The sequence below is a fragment of the Arvicanthis niloticus genome, chromosome 25, assembly GCF_011762505.2.
Source record: "Arvicanthis niloticus isolate mArvNil1 chromosome 25, mArvNil1.pat.X, whole genome shotgun sequence".
NCBI lineage: Eukaryota > Metazoa > Chordata > Mammalia > Rodentia > Muridae > Arvicanthis > Arvicanthis niloticus.
The window spans coordinates 41306227-41322513 of NC_133433.1; the positions used below are offsets into that span (position 1 = coordinate 41306227).

General features: G+C 38.1%; 1 protein-coding gene across 1 annotated transcript in view; it reads right to left on the reverse strand.

Moving 5' to 3' along the window:
- The window catches only part of LOC143438431 (uncharacterized), a 52150-nt gene that overhangs the window by 11850 nt on the left and 24013 nt on the right, over positions 1–16287 (reverse strand). The window contains exons 6-8 of the mRNA XM_076923979.1: positions 15462–15802; positions 10061–10187; positions 8624–8914 (exon numbers count right to left, since the gene is read on the reverse strand). Coding sequence (XP_076780094.1) covers positions 8624–8914; positions 10061–10187; positions 15462–15802 — 759 coding nt within the window. The remainder of the gene's footprint in view (positions 1–8623; positions 8915–10060; positions 10188–15461; positions 15803–16287) is intronic.

Genomic DNA, 16287 nt, shown 5'->3' on the forward strand with positions numbered 1-16287 from the left:
CACTACCCCATGTTTGGGGGCCAGAAATGTCATGGACTACTCTGTTAGTGTTGGAACCCAACACTGACAAAGCCAAAAGCCTTGAGGGCTAAACTTTTAGAGCCTGCACTGCCCCAAGCTGCTCCAGTCTGCAGGTTGGGGTTCAGCAAGAGAGAGAGTGAGGATGGACACAAAGAATGGAGACCAGACAGAGTGTGATTCTACAAAGCCTTTATTCAACAAAACTGGGAAATCTGGATGAAATGGAAAATTTTCTAGACAGATGCCAGGTTCCAAAGTTAAATCAGGATAAGATAAACCATCTAAAGAGTCCTATAACCCTGAAAGGAATAGCAGCAGTCATTAAAAGTCTACCAAACAAAAATGCCCAGGACCAGATGGTTGTAGTGCAGAATTCTATTAGACCTTCCAAGAAGACCTAATACCAATTCTCTATTCCACAAAATAGAAACAGAGGTAACACTACCCATTTCATTTAATGAAGCCACAATTATGCTCACTCCAAACCACAGAAAGGTGCAACAATGAAAGAGAATGTCAGACCAATCTTCCTTATGAATATCGATGCAAAAGTACTCAATAAAATTCTAACAAGCCGAATCCAAAAACACATCAAAACAATCATTCACCATGATGAATTAGGCTTTATTCTCGGAATACAGGGATAGTTCAATATTCAGAAATCCATCAATGTAATCCACTATATAAAAAAATTCAAAGAAAAAAACACATGATCATCTCACTAGATGCTAAAAAAGACATTTGACAAAATTCAACACCCCTTCATGGTAAAAATCTTGAAAGAACTGGAATCCAAGTCCCATACCTAAATATAGTAAAAGCAATATACAGCAAACCAGTAGCCAACATGAAAATAAATGGAGAGAAACATGAAGCAGTTACACTAAAAAGAGGGACTAAACATGGCTGCCCACTCTCTCCCTGTCTATTCAATATAGCACTCAAAGTCCTAGACACAGCAATTAGACATCAAAAGGACACCAAAGGGATACAAATTCAAAAGGAAGGAGTCAAAATATCACTTTTGCAGACGATATGATAGTATATTTAAGTGACCACAAAACTTCAAACAGGGAACTTCCAAACCTAAGAAATAACTTCAGCCAAGTTGCTGGATTAAAATTAATTCAAATGAATCAGTAGCTTTCCTCTACTTAAAGGATAAGTAGGCTGAAAAAAAATTAGGGAAATGACACCCTTCACAATAGTCACAAATAATATAAAATACCATGGTGTGAATCTAACTAAGCAAGTGACAGATCCTTATGACAAGCTTGTTTACTTATGGTCACTTGATCTCTGACAAAGGAGCTAAACCCATCCAGTGGGAAAAAAGGTATCATTTTCAACAGGTGGTGCTAGTTGAACTGAAGGTCAGCATGTAGAAAAATGCAAATCAATCCATTCTTTTCTCCATGTACAAAACTCAAGCCCAAGTGGATCAAGGACCTTCATGTAAAACCGGACACACTGAAACTAATAGAAGAGAAAGAGGGGAAGAGCCTCAAACACATGGAACCAGGAAAAAGTTCCTGAACAGGACACCAATGGCTTATGCTCTAAGATCAAGAATTGACAAATGGGACTTAATAAACTTGCAAAGCTTCTGTAAATCAAGGAACACTGTCAATAAAACAAAATGGCCACCAACAAATTGGGAAAAGATCTTTACCAATCCTACATCTGATAGAGGGCTAATATCCAAAATTTACAATGAATTCAAGAAATTAGAATCAAGACAATCAAATAATTCTATTAAAATGGGATAAAAGGCTCAACAAAGAATTTTCAACTCCGAAATACTGAATGGCCAAGCGGCACCTAAAGAAATGTTCAACATCTTTAATCATCAAGGAAATGCAAATCAAAACAACCTTAATATTCCACCTCACACCAATCAGAATGGCTAAGATAAAAAACTCAGTTGACAGCAGATGCTGGCATGAATGTGGTGAGATTGTAAGTTTGTACAACAGCTCTGAAAATCAGTCTGGAGGTTCCTCAGAAAATTACCTGTGGATCCAGTGATACCACTCCTGGGCATATACCCAAAAGATGCTCAACATATAACAAGGACACATGCTCCACTATGTTCAAAGCAGCCTTGTTTCTAATAGAAAAAGGTGGAAAGAACCCAGATGTCCTTTAACAGAGGAATGGATACAGAAAATGTGGTACATTTACACACTGGAGTACTACTATTAAAAACAATGAATTCATGAAAATGGGTAAAACTAGAAAATATCATCCTGAGTGAAGTAACCCAATCACAAAAGAATACACATGGTATGCACTAGTTGATAAGTGGATATTAACCCAAAATCTCACAATACCCAGGACATAACTCACAGACCACATGAAGCCCAAGGGGGAAAGAAAGACCTAAGTGTGGGTGCTTTGGTCCTTCTTAGACAGGAGCAAATATGAGACAATGTGTGTGGCAGAAACTGAAGGAGAGAGCATCCCCACATAGAGATCCCTCCCAGATGCATTTACCATATGCAAACACTGTTGTGGATGTCCAGAAGTGCATGCTGACAAGAGGCTGATATACCTGTCTTCTGAGAGGCACTGCCAGAGCCTGACATATTCAGAGGCAGATGCTCACAGATAAACATCAAACTGATCACAAGGTTCCCAGTGGAAGAGTTAGAGAGAAGACTGGAGGAGTTGAAGGGATTTGCGGACACATGAGGAGAGCAACAATAACAACCAACCAGAGCTCCCTGGGTCTAAACAGCTAGTCTGGGAACACACATGGAGGGACCCGTGTCTCTAGCTGTATTTGTAGAGGAGGATGGACTTGTTGGGCATCAGTGGGAGATGTTGGCCTTGGTCCCTTGAAGGCTGAATGCCTCAGTGAGGGGGAATTTGAGGGAAGGGAAGTAGGAGTGGGTATGTAGGTGAGGACACACCCTCATAGGAATAGGAGGAGGGAGGATGGGTTAAGGGGTTTCTGGGGGTGGGGAATGTAGATAAATAAAGTACTCAATAATTAAAAAAGGAAAAGAAAAACAAATAAATAAACAATAACATATAATGGAACTGAGTATGGCAGACAAATATTTGAGATTTTTTAGCAGTAATTTAACATTACACATATTATGGGGATTCCTTATAATTGTCAAGGACAAAGACTGTGGAACGGACCCATGGAACTTTAAAACAGTATTGTCATTAAAAAAAAGAGGGAGATATATCCCTGTACACCACAAATTTATTTAAATCATGTTCTTTTTATTTTTTTATTTTATTTTTTAGAAACAAATTCAAATTTCAAGAGACTTTTTGCTGAGTGTTTATGGTGGTCTACAACTAGGAATTGTTATGCCTTGATGAAAGGGAAGGATCCACTTTCTGGCATAAGGCAAGATCCCAATCAGGTGTTTAATATAGGGAAGAGTTTGTTTGTATTTGTGTTTGTGTTTTTTTCTGCAGGATGCTGAAGGAGCATGGCAGCTGCCAGAGTGATGGGTGAGACATGCTGATGGCAGAAGAAAGAATGATGGTGACCTGTGAGCTTGCTGAGTGTGACAATGGTGACCTGGAATCTGTATTGGACATAAGTTTCCCACCTACCATTGCTTACCTCTACCCCTGATGGGACAAGATGCCTTGCCTCTTAGGCCTTGTGGAACAGAGAATCAAAAAGAGAAGTTATAATGCCTCTTGTATTGTTATTGAATATGACCTGTTATTCAAGCTCAGTCATGGACTGGTCTAGAAGTCAATTCAATATTGGAAATAACAGACTTCATTTGGAAGTCTGGTTCTGGACATTTTCAAAGACATATATGGAAATTAGCTGCAGTTCTCTAGGATATTATGTTAGCAAAACAGGTGTTAGCACATGTGTTAAGGCTCCTTTAATTGTCAAGTTAAAAGTACTTTTGTTAGTTCTACAGTATTTAATGTTAGTTGCATTGACTGTACACTTTCTAATTGTGTTTGTGTTTTGAAATCCAGCATGTCAGTTATGGAGGTCTATCATCCAGCTTTTGTTTTATTGCCCAGAGAATCACAGAACCCTTGTATTCTAAAAATAGCTTGCAAGTACTGGAAGAAATAAGGCAGGCTTTAAGCAGAAGCAAGAGGGTAGTGGGCGTGATTATTGCTGGTATAACAGCTTTAATTATATTAATTGCTAGCACCACTGCTTCTGCAATTGCTGTGACAGAAGAAGTTAAGACAGCTACTTTTGTTAATCATTTAGCAAAAAATGTTAATGTGTTGAGTAGACAAGAGGATTTAGATAGGTATTTGGAAGAAAAAAATTGACACATTTATCTTATTCAAATTACTGGAAGGAGGTTCAGAATTTAAGGGTAAGTAGCCATCTTGAGTGTCAGGCCAAATACCTTTGAATTCATGTTGGTTCTAAAATTTATAGAGGTAGTCATTATAATTAGGAAGAAGTTTAATGACACTTGCAGTGTATTCGGCATAATTTTAACACCGCCTGAAGATTTAATGATACATAGGAAGCTTATGAATTTCAAAAATGGTGCTCTGCTGAGCATTGATGCAGTAGCTACTGCAGATAAAATTACCCATGTTCAGAGGTCAATATTTCTATTTTGGTGAAGCTTCAAAAATGGCACTTATAGCTTTATCATGCTAGTCCTTTTTTTCCTGGGAATACTTTTATTCCTGTCCATTGTGTTAAAGCTTTTCTTTAACAACAGCAACATGCTGACAGCCAAGTACAAAGCTTGAACCTGAAAATGGACCCCCAGATAGAGTTATTAAATTAACGGACTGGCAAACCAAGAACAGGTAAGATTCTCCACAGAGCCTTGCCAACCTAAGACAGAAGTGCATTGCTTTTGATAATTCATATTCCATGATGGGTAAGGAAGGCATTTTTGTCAGAATGACCTAAGACAGGCTCAGTCTTATTAATGAAATAAAAAAGGGGAGGGGAAGAGATCCTTTGGGGCTGCTTGGCAAGAATCTGGCATTGTCCAAGGACAAGGAAATGGGCTGCTTGGCAGGAATATGACATTGGCCAAGGACAAGGAAGTAGTCTCCAGGAAGGAATCTGACATTAGCTAGGACAAAGAAGTAATTTCAGTTAGGAATCTATATCTTAGGCTATAACAAAGAAGTAATTTCAGACAGGATTCTCAATTTTAGGCTAGAACAAGGAAGTAGGCTTCAGACATGAAAATGACCTTGTGCTAGGATAGGGAAGTAGGCTCAGATACTTTGGTCATTCTAATAAGCCCTGAAAAACAGTGATCACAGGAGTGTTCATGTAATTGTGTTTATTGCCTTGCTTTTCTTGACTATTTGTGTTTATTGTACTGCTTGCTCCTTGACTATTCACATCTATTTTATTGCTAGTCCCTCAACCTAGAACTGACCTTAATACATGCATGTAATCAAAATGGTATAAAAGCATAAAGGAGGAGGGATTCTAGGGAGGGAAAATGGTGAAAGAGGATGACATCTGTATTCTAAATAAATAAAATATCCAATAAAAAATTAAAAATAAGAAAACTGAGGGAATTAAAACAAAATCATTAGGGCCTGTTTCAACAGCCTGTACTCCTCAAAACTCAAAAAAAAAAAAAAACTGCATAAAATGGATGATTTTTCTACACAGATTTCACTCACTAATGTTAAATCATGATTAGGTAAACTATCTAAACAGCCCAATAACCCTTAAGGAAATAGAAGCATTCATTAAAATTCTCCCAACAAAAACAGCCCAGTGTCAGATGGTTTTTGCAAAGAACCCTACACAACTTTCAAAAAAGAACAAATATTAATACTCTTCAAAGTAGAAACAAAGGGAACACTTCCAAATCCATTCTCTGAGACCACAGTTACACCAATAACTAAACCACACAAAGCCCAAACAAAGAAAGAAACAGCACATGTGGGACAGAATGCTTGGAAAGAGGAACGCTCTTACACAAATGGAAGGATTGCAAAATTATAAGATGACTTTGAAAACCAATCTGAAGTTTTCTCAGAAAACTGGAAATATTTCTTCCTGAAGCCTCAGCTATACCACTCCTGAGCATATACCCAAAATATACTCCATCATACTACAAGGACACTTGCTCAACTATGTTCATTGCAGCTATATTAATAAAAGTCAGAAACAACCCAGATATCCCTCAACTGAAGAATGGATACAAAAAAAATATAGTACATTTATTTAATGAAATACTGTTCCGGTATCAAAAACAAGGACAGAGTAAAATTTGCTGGCAAATGGATGGAACTAGAAAAAAATATCATCCTAAGTCAGTTTACACAGATCTAAAAGAACTTGCATGGTATTTACTCACTTTTATTAGCCATAAATGTCAAGATACCTATGATATACCCCAAATACTGAAAGATGTCAAACAAGAAAGAAGGCCCAAGTGAGGATGCTTGAATCTCCCATATAAGGTAAAATAAAATGGGAATGGAGGGAGGTAACTGAGTGAGAAAGGGGAGAGGGAATAGTGGGAGATTCAGGATCAGGTTTCAGGAGGCACAGAAGAGGAGGCCTGAGTTCCAGGAGAATAAATAGAAATCTGCAGCTGGTAGAAGCTGGGGGTCAGGTTGGGGGGGACTGTCTAGGAAGTGCCAGAGACCTGGGGTGGAGCAGCTTCCCAGGAGACAATGTAGATATTTTAGCCTGTAGCTGCTTGTATTCTAATGCTAATTGGTTACCCCCAAACTGCACAACAGTATCTGCACATAGTTTCCAGGAATCTGGTCCCAGCTAATTCTGGTTGGTAAATAAAGATGCCAGCAGCCAATATCTGGCGAGAGGACACATGGACAGGATTTAGGGTCCCAGACCTGGAACCATGAGGAAGGAGGAAGAGAAGCTGCCATGGAAGGGTAGTAACATGCAGGAGGAAGAAATATCTGCCATGTAAATGGGTTAACAAAACACAGATCCATGGGCTACTCAATTTGAACAAAAGCAGTCAAGTCAAATAGAAATTAGTAGGTAGTAACTTTGAGCTGTCTGTGGGAGGTAGATTCTAACAGCATGGAGGTTAGGCAGTGGCCCAAGTATTACGCTGCTTAAGGCATACTAAATAATAAAGGCTGTGCATGAGCCTTTCGTTTGGGAACATTTATGGTCTAAGGCGGGAAGGAACCCTGCAACAGGATTCATTAAAATATTTATACTGAAATAGTCTTCAGTGCAGATATGGAATCTGAAGAGGAGATATCCTATAGCCAGGCAGGACACTCAGTCGAGGAATAAGGCCATCAACCCACCCACAGACCTTTCAACTTGAAATTTGTCCTGCCTTAAGAAAATGTAGGATCAAAAGATGAAGCAAAAATTAGGGGAATGGCCATACATGAGACCCATCCCATGTGCAAACACCTATCCCTGACACTATTAATGATACTCTCTTGTGCTTGCAAACAGGAGCCCAGCATAGCTGTGCTCTGAGAGGCTCCACTCAGCAGCTGACTAAAATAGAAACAGACACTCACAACCAAACATCGGATGAAGTTCAGGACTCTTATGGAAAAGTTGGGGGAAGAATTGAGGGCCCTAAAGGGGATAGATATTCCACAGGAACACTAACAGACATAACTAACCTGGACCTTTGGGAGCTCTCAGAGACTGAGTCAACAACAAAAGAGCATACATTGGGTGGACTGAGGCCTCTGGCACATATGAACCTGTGCAGTTCAGTCTCCCGTGGCTCAGCCAACAACTAGAGCAGAGGCTGTTGCCTAAAGCTGTTGTTTGTGAAATTCATTCCACAAAAGGGCTGCCTTGCCTAGCCTCAGTGGAAAAGGATGCACCTAACCCTCCAGAGACTGGACATGCTGGTGTAAGGGAATACGCCTGGTGCCCCACCATCTCAGAGGAGAAGGGGAAGGGAGATAATGGGATGCATCCTGTTAGGGAGCACCTGGAGGGGCAGCACTTGGGGTATAAATAAATTAATAAGACACCAGAAAAAATCATGATTAAATACAAACATCATATAAAGGTAAAGGAATAAAGTAATAGTTATCTTCAGTATCATATGCAATAAATAATTACTTTTGTATTGAAACAGGCTTTCTCATTATATACCCTGACTAAAACCTATGACTATTATTGTAGATCGGGTTGTCCTCAAACTCCCAGAGATTTGCATGCCTCTGTCTCCTGGGTGCTGGGATAAAAGTTGTGTACCAGCACTGGTAACTAAGAATTATTTTTTAAATGAAAATTATATTCTACAGATGAAGACTATACTTCATCATGTGTCCATCGCATTGTCCATACTAAGAGACTACTTGACCATGAAAGTAATCATATGAGTGCAAAAATTTCTACTGAATAATGAACTTTATGAACAATGTAGTAACATAGTAATTTCTATATACCATTTAATTTTCTGCAAGCAGATATATTTACCAATTAATCCTAAAAACTCAGATGATTCTTTAGAACATTTTCTCAAGAGGTGTGTTTACTTAATATTATAAACAATATTATTTAATAGAAAAAGTAGTCTTATTTTGACAACTCTATAAAACAAATTGCTATAAAGGAAGAAAATATTTCATGGAAAATGTACACTGAGATACAGCTTGCAATGAAAAAAGCACACTGAAAGATAACCATATTAACCTGTAAAATCAGAGGGATTCTTTCCAATTCTTCCTCTACTTGTAGTCTGGATCTTTGTTCAGTCTTTTGCAATAAGATTTCTGCCTCTCTGCGGTCTATCATAGTCTTTTTCCTCTGAGTTTCAAGGATTAATAATTCCTTTTTCAGCTTCTCCTCTCTCTCTTCAAGCATTTTGCATTTCTCCTGGAAGGGTGTGTTAACCAAGATCTTCTGATGCAGAGACTGGTTTTCGTTTTTAAGTCTCTCACAGTTAAATGATATTTGGGATAGGCTCTTTTTGGTAAGATTAATCTGCATCAAGAAATTAATAGTGTCTATAAATAAATAAGTTGGCAGGAAATCAACTTAAGACTTAAACCATAATCAGGAGAGAAAATGACTGCACAGGTGAAGAAGGTACTTGTCTTCAAACCTGGAAACTTAAAGTTGATCCCCAGGACCCACATGGCAGGAAGGAGGGAACTAGCTTCTGTAAGTTAAGTTGACTTCTCACTTCACATGCAAATTATTATACATACATGCAATCACATGTGTATGCAAACCTGTACACACTGAGCAAATAATGAATTCACTATTTTTTTAAAAATAATCTTTGATATAAACACAGTCTAGTCAAGAACTATGACACTGAACTATGCCCGGTTTCATTTTCAGTTTTCTCCTTGAAGAAATAAATGTGTCTTTTCAACATAAAGAATTTGAGAACATGTTCTCTATTTTTTTATATACTTACTACAAGTTATTATTTTTTTATTTCTAGCTCATTTATTTGCAAATGTCATTACATGTTATGTTGTGACACATAGTTTTTCCATATTATACATAATGACTCTTAATATTGGAAATTCAGTCTACTGCCTTGACTGTCTTTGACATGTTTCCTTAACTTTGTGACTTTCAAATTTTCTGCCCTAGACTAACCTCTTCAAGTAAGTTGAACAGTTTATCCTGTCATCCTTGTGTTGATGTATTAAGTGTATTATGCTTCCATATTTGTTGACTAAAAGATGGTAAATACAGGAAACTCATTCAAGAGAATGGAGAATCTATGACTTGATAGTTGTGATTTAGGGTGGATTCAAGTGTATACAACCAGGTTTGATTTTGTGTTGTTGAAAAAGGGTCTCACTATGTAGCTGTGGCTGGCTGGAACTTGACAGGAAGACCAAGCTGGCTTCAAGCTCACAAATGTCCCTCTGCATCTGCCTCCTTAGAGTTGGAATCAAAGGCATATGCTGCCATCCCACAGACCTGGCATTAAGTCACATCCCAGTATAAAGACAGAAATAAATGTATAGCATATATATGTGAATAGAAAACTGACCATTTCAATGACTTCTGGTGATAAAACTTTTATAATTCTTTGTTGCATGGATAAAATAATTGAAAGAATTATAGTAACTAGTTTTTTTTACCCCAAAACCAATTAAAACATACCTTATGACTTAGTATATTAATCTCATCTGTTTCGAATTGATTAGTATTTAAATTTTCAGTACAAGTAAACTCTCCATTTTCTTGTTCATTTGAGTTCTTTTGTCTCATTTCAAAATTGTTCTTTACCCTGCAGGAAATGACCAGATAGATTAAGTGAAGTTTTTAAAATTTCTTTTAAAAATAGGGCTTTATTATGTCCATGCTGTCTCCAAAGTAGCTATGTGGCTGCAGATAACAGTAGACATTAGTTCTTCTTGCCTCCACATCCCAAGAGCTAAGATTACAGGTGTACATTAGCATGCCCAGCTCCTAAAATACACTTGTTTAATTATTTGACAACAGAGGACAGATTTATTACATAAAGGAAGCACACATATAAAAGTTTCAGACCTTCAAATCAGAGGGACACATGCTTTTTTGGTCTATCTTTGTATTTAAGAAACAGAAAAAAAAAACATGAGGATTGTTGGTCAGGGAAGAGAGGATCTGGAAGGAGTTGGTTTAAAGAAAAGAATGTGAACAAAATATGTTGTATGAAATCCTTATATTAGTTGGTATTTTTGATCTTTATTTTTATTTTATTGATAAAGAGAAATAGGAAAATCCATCCAACTGTTCTCTACAAGAAACAAATGATAGCTGAAAGACAGATACCACAGTAGAGTAACATGTTGAAGACAGTATTCTATTCAAATAGTACTAAGATACAAGCAGGAATCGGTATCCTAATATCTGATAAAAATAGACTTCAAACCAAAATTATCAAGAAAAGATAAAAAGAGAAAGAACACTTTCTGTACTCAAAGCTCTGGCTGGATAAATAAAGCAAGTACAATCAGTTTAGTGGTTAAATTAGGAAAGGAAGTCAAACTGTTGCTTTGGGAAAATGACATGATACTATACATAAAACTTAAACAATTTCACTAGATACTTTCTACCAATAATAAACAAATTCAGAAATTGGCAGATACAGAATACAACTTGCACAAATCAATAGCTTCTCTATACACCAACAACAAATGTAGAGAGAAAGAGTTCCTGGATACAGTCCCATTCACAGTAGCCTCAAGGAAACTGAAATGTCTCAGAGTAATCCTAGCCAGGTAGAAAGATATTTACAATTAAGTCCTTCAAACTCTGAAGAAATAGACAGAAAAGACATTTGGAAATGGAAAGACTTCTCATGGTCATGAATTGGTAAAATTAATATTGGGAAAATTACCATTCTACCAAAAGCTATTTAAGTTTTCAATGCAGGCCCATCAAAATGCTCATCACGTTCATTACAAAAAGAGAAATGAAAGTCATCTGGTACCAAAAACATTTGAGCAAAAAAGCACAATGCTGGAGGAATTGCTTTCCAGATCCCAAGATAAATTACAAAGCCATAGTAATACAAATAATTTGGTTCTCCCACAAAAATAGACACATGTAACAAATCTGAAAGGTGAACATATGTACATGTAACTGCAACCACTTAATATTTGACAAAGATACCAAAGCCATAAACTGGAGAAAAGAAAGCATTTCAACAGATGATGCTGGGAAAATGAGATGTCCACATGTAGATGAATAAAATTAGCCCTGTATCTACTGCAACACACAAGGATTAACTCCAAATGGGTCAAAGACTTAAATGTTAAATCTGAAACACATACAGTTTCTTGCACGACTTAGGTTCAGGAGAAGGCTTTCTGTATAGAATTTCATTGAGTAAGGTGGTTTGAAAGAATCTTTAAATACAGGGGTATAGAGGACTTATTTTAAGATACTGTCTTATACCTAAAAAAGAGTTATGTGGCAACCTCTAAGTCCATAGAGCATCACAGAAGAGAAAGAAAGAATGTAGGATATGAAAGAAAAGGAGATCTATTTACTGTCATCTTCTGGTCACTTCAATCATTACAATCAAGGATGAATAGACAGAAGACTGGCACAGTCAGTGAATGAGCAAAGACAGGGAAGGAACTTATGAAGTCTGACCTTCCCTTCTGAACTACTGGCCAATGAATGGATGCTGGGAGAGAAGGAGTCATTGTCTTCAGCTGTACATCCATGTGTGAGCCAACCAGGCTACCAACCTATGGCTGTAATTAAACTCAGTGGGTCTCGAAACTAAACAACAAAATGAGAATGTAAGGAAGAAATTTGTAGGAAGGAGTAGGGATTAACAGGAGGTAGGAGGGAAATAACATAGAATAGAATGGTTAACAGTGATAATAATAAATTATATACATTTATGAAAATGTATATAATTGGACAGATTTCATACAGACTCTAAAAGGACACAAATGCCAGCCCAGGCTATACACTGCAAAACTCTCAGTGATGATATATGGAGAAACCAAGATATTCCATGACAAAACCGAATTTACACAATATCTTTCCACAAACACAATATCCTTCCATCATTAGAAAGGATAATAGCAGGAAAGCTCCAATAAAAGGAGGGAAATTATACCCTAGAAAGAGCAAGAAAGTAATCCTCTTCCAACAAATCCAAAAGAAGATAGCCACACAATGATAATTCCACCTCTAATAACAAAAATAACAGAAAGCAACAATCACTGTTCCTTAATATCTCTTAACATTAATGGACTCAATTCCTCAATTAAAAGACACAGGCTAATTGACTGGATATGTAAACAAGACCCAGCATTTTGCTGCATACAGGAAACCCACCTCAGTGACATAGACAGACTTTACCTTAGAGTAAAAAGCTGGAAAACAATTTTTCAAGCAAACGGTCCTAAGAAACAAGCTGGAAAAGCCATTCTAAAATCTCCAGCCCGAGAACACAAAGGGAGGGACTCATGGCTTCACCTGTATAGGTTGAGGGTGGCCTTGCCAGACATCAGTAGAAGTGGACAGCCTTGGTGCTTGAAAGATTGAATTCCCTAGTGTTGGGGGAATTTCGAGAGCAGGGAGGCAGGAATGGGCGGATGGTGAGAGCACACCCTCGTAGTAATTGGAGGAGGGTGGATGGGTTAAGGGTTTAGGCATCAGTGGAAGTGGGTGGCCTTGGTGCCTGAAAGTTTGGATTCCCTAGTTGTGGGGAACTCAAGAGCATGGAGGTAGGAATGGGTGGATGGTGGGATCACACCCTCATAGAAACTCCCAGAATTGTATGGATTAGACATGTCAGAGGCAGGATGCCAGAAGACTACATTCCAGACTTCAAACAAAAAATTATCTTGATACTAAAATTTGTTTTGAGAATTGTATATTGCAGAATACATAGCCTTGGTGTATCTACTCATTAAGCAGGCAGCACGTAGAAGAATGCAAATTGAACCATTTTTACCTCCTTGTACAAAGATCAAGTCCAAGTGGATTAATGACCTCCACATTATACCAGATAATCTGAATCTAATAAAAGAGAAAATAGGGAAGAGGTTCTAAGACATCACTGTAGGGGAAAACTTCCAGAACAGAACACCAATGGCTCACGCTCTAAGACTGACAATCAACAAATGAGACCTCATAAAGTCGAAAAGTTTCTGTAAGGCAAAGGACACTGCCAATAGGACAAAACACCAACTCAAAAGATTGGCAAATGATCTTTACCAACTCTACATCCAATAGAGTGCTAATATCAAAATATTCAAAGAACTCAAGAAGTTAGGCACTAGAGAACCAATTAAACCTATTAAAAATGGGTTACAGAGCTAAACAAAGAATTCTCAACTAAGAAGAATTCTCAAATGACTGAGAAGCACTTGAGGAAATGGCCAACACCTTCAGTCACTAGGGAAATGTAAATCAAAATGACCCTGAGATTCTACCTCATGCCAATCAGAATGGCTATGATCAAAAATGCAGGTGACAGCAGATGCTGGAAAGGATGTGGAGAAAGTGGAACTTCCATTCCTCCATTGCTTGTGGGACTGAAAGCTGGCAAATCCACTGGGGAAATCAATCTGACAGTTTCTCAGAAAATTGGAAAGGGTTCTATCTGAAGACCAAGTTATATCACTACCGGGCATTTACCCAAAATATGCTCTAGCATATAACAAGGACACATGCGCTGCTATGTTTATAGCAGCCTTTTTTATAATAACCAGAAGCTGGAAACAATCCAGATGTCACTCAACAAAAGAATGGATACAGAAATTTTGGTATATTTGCACAATGAAGTACTACTCAGCTATTTAAAAAATGACTACTTGAAATCCAAAGGCAAATGGATGGAACTAGAAAATGTCATCCTGAGTAAAGTAACCCAGACACAAAAGGACACACATGGTAAGTACTCACTGATAATTGGATACTAGCCCATAAGTTCAGAATGCCAAGATACAACCCACAAATCATATGGAGCTCAAGAAGAAGGAAGACAAAGTGTGAATGCTTCAATGCTACATAGAAGCAGGAACAAACTAATCACAGTAGGTAGAGGGATGGAGGGACCTGAGAGAGAGAGAGAAGAGGGGGAAGGAAACGGGAAGCAAAATCAGGTATTGGGAGGGACAGGAGTGAAGTACAGAAATTCAGGAAATAAGATAGAAATATGTGCCATTTGGGAATTGGGAACTGGGGGTAGCCACTAGAAATTCCCAGAGGCCAGGGAAGTGAGAGGCTCCCAAAACACAATGAGGTTCATTTTAGCCAAAAATATGCGACAAGGGGGAGGTAGAACCTGTAGGTACCACCTCTAGTAAGCAGGCATGGCCCCCAGTTGAGAGATGGGGAAACCCACCCATTTCAAAATTGTTAACCCAGAAATGATCCTGCCCAAAGGAAAGACAGAGACAAAAAATTCAACAGGGATTGAAGGAAAGGCCATCCAGGGACTTCCCACCTAGGGATCAATCCCATCTGCAGACACCAAACCCCAACACTGTTGCTGATGCCAGGAAGCACTTATTGACTAGAACCCAGTATGGCTGTTACCTGAGATTTTCTAGCAGCACCTTACCAATACTGATGCAAATACTCACACCTAACCATCAGCTGAGCCCAGAGTCCCCAATGGAATAGTTAGGGTAAGGACTGAAGGAACTGAAGGGGATAGCAACCTCATAGGAAGAACAACACCAGTTAATCAAACCAGCCAGGGTTTCCAGAGACTAAACCACCAACCAAAGAATATAAACATTGTTTAATATTCTAATTTCCAATCAAAACTCCCTTTTAGTCCGGCTTCTAGAATGTTAGTTGTCACATGAGTTTAAAAACTGTGGTTGTCTTTTATAAAACAAAACAAAACAAAAAAGAAACAAACAAAAATAAAACAAAAAAATCCATGTCCACAGAATTGGAAAACATATGATTGATTATCAGCATCTTATGATTATGGAAGTCTGATGGTGCCATGCTTAAGAAGTATCCAACATGGTCATCGTTCCTATGAGCATTACTAGAGAGTAACATCTACTCTTAAATATCAAGGTGACCTTACCCATCAGCTTGTCGATTCTCCTCAACAGGAACAGGTTGCTCTTCAGTTTTTCCATTCTGTTTTTGAAGAACTAGGGCTGCAGCACTGTGATTCAGTTTTTCTGCTTCATGCACCACACTGTTCATCAGGTTTTTAGGCACCTCAGTTTGACTCTCATTTGCTGATGTGAATGCCAAACTGGGATTCAGGTTTTCTGATACATGAATTGCACTGTGATTTCCATTTTCTGAAGCACGAACCACCCTTTGAATCTGGTCTTCTGATGCATGCACCCAATGGTCATTCAGGTTTTCTGCTGATTGCAACCTGGTGACTTTCTGCTTATCAGCTTCCTCTGTGATCTTTAATGAAAATTAATATTAAGAATAACTGACTTTAATTCTTTTATTTCTCTTAAGGGAAAGAGTGTCTTGTCATATGTATGTCTGTTTATGGGTGTTGAAGATTGATACCAGGACCGTTAGAAGAGCAGCAAGACCTCTAAACTGCTGAGCCATCTCTGCAGCCCAAGTAACTGTTGTGTTTTAATATACAAAGTTTCCTACATTAATTTTTTCAGTTCACTCATTAGTTTTCCTGTTTTTCTTTTCTTTTTTTTTTTTTGAAAGTAGAAATGGTTTGTTTAGCTAAATAGTCCAAGTTATACAGTCCATTATCACAGGAAAGCCAAAGGAGCAGGAACCTGTGGTAGCTAGCCATAGTCCATCCACAGACAGGAACAATTAATGCATGCATGCTAACACTATAGTCAGTGGAGACTGCAATATCCCTGGGCCCAGCCCAAGAATGGTGCAGTTCAAATTCACAGTAAGTCTTTCAAACCCAG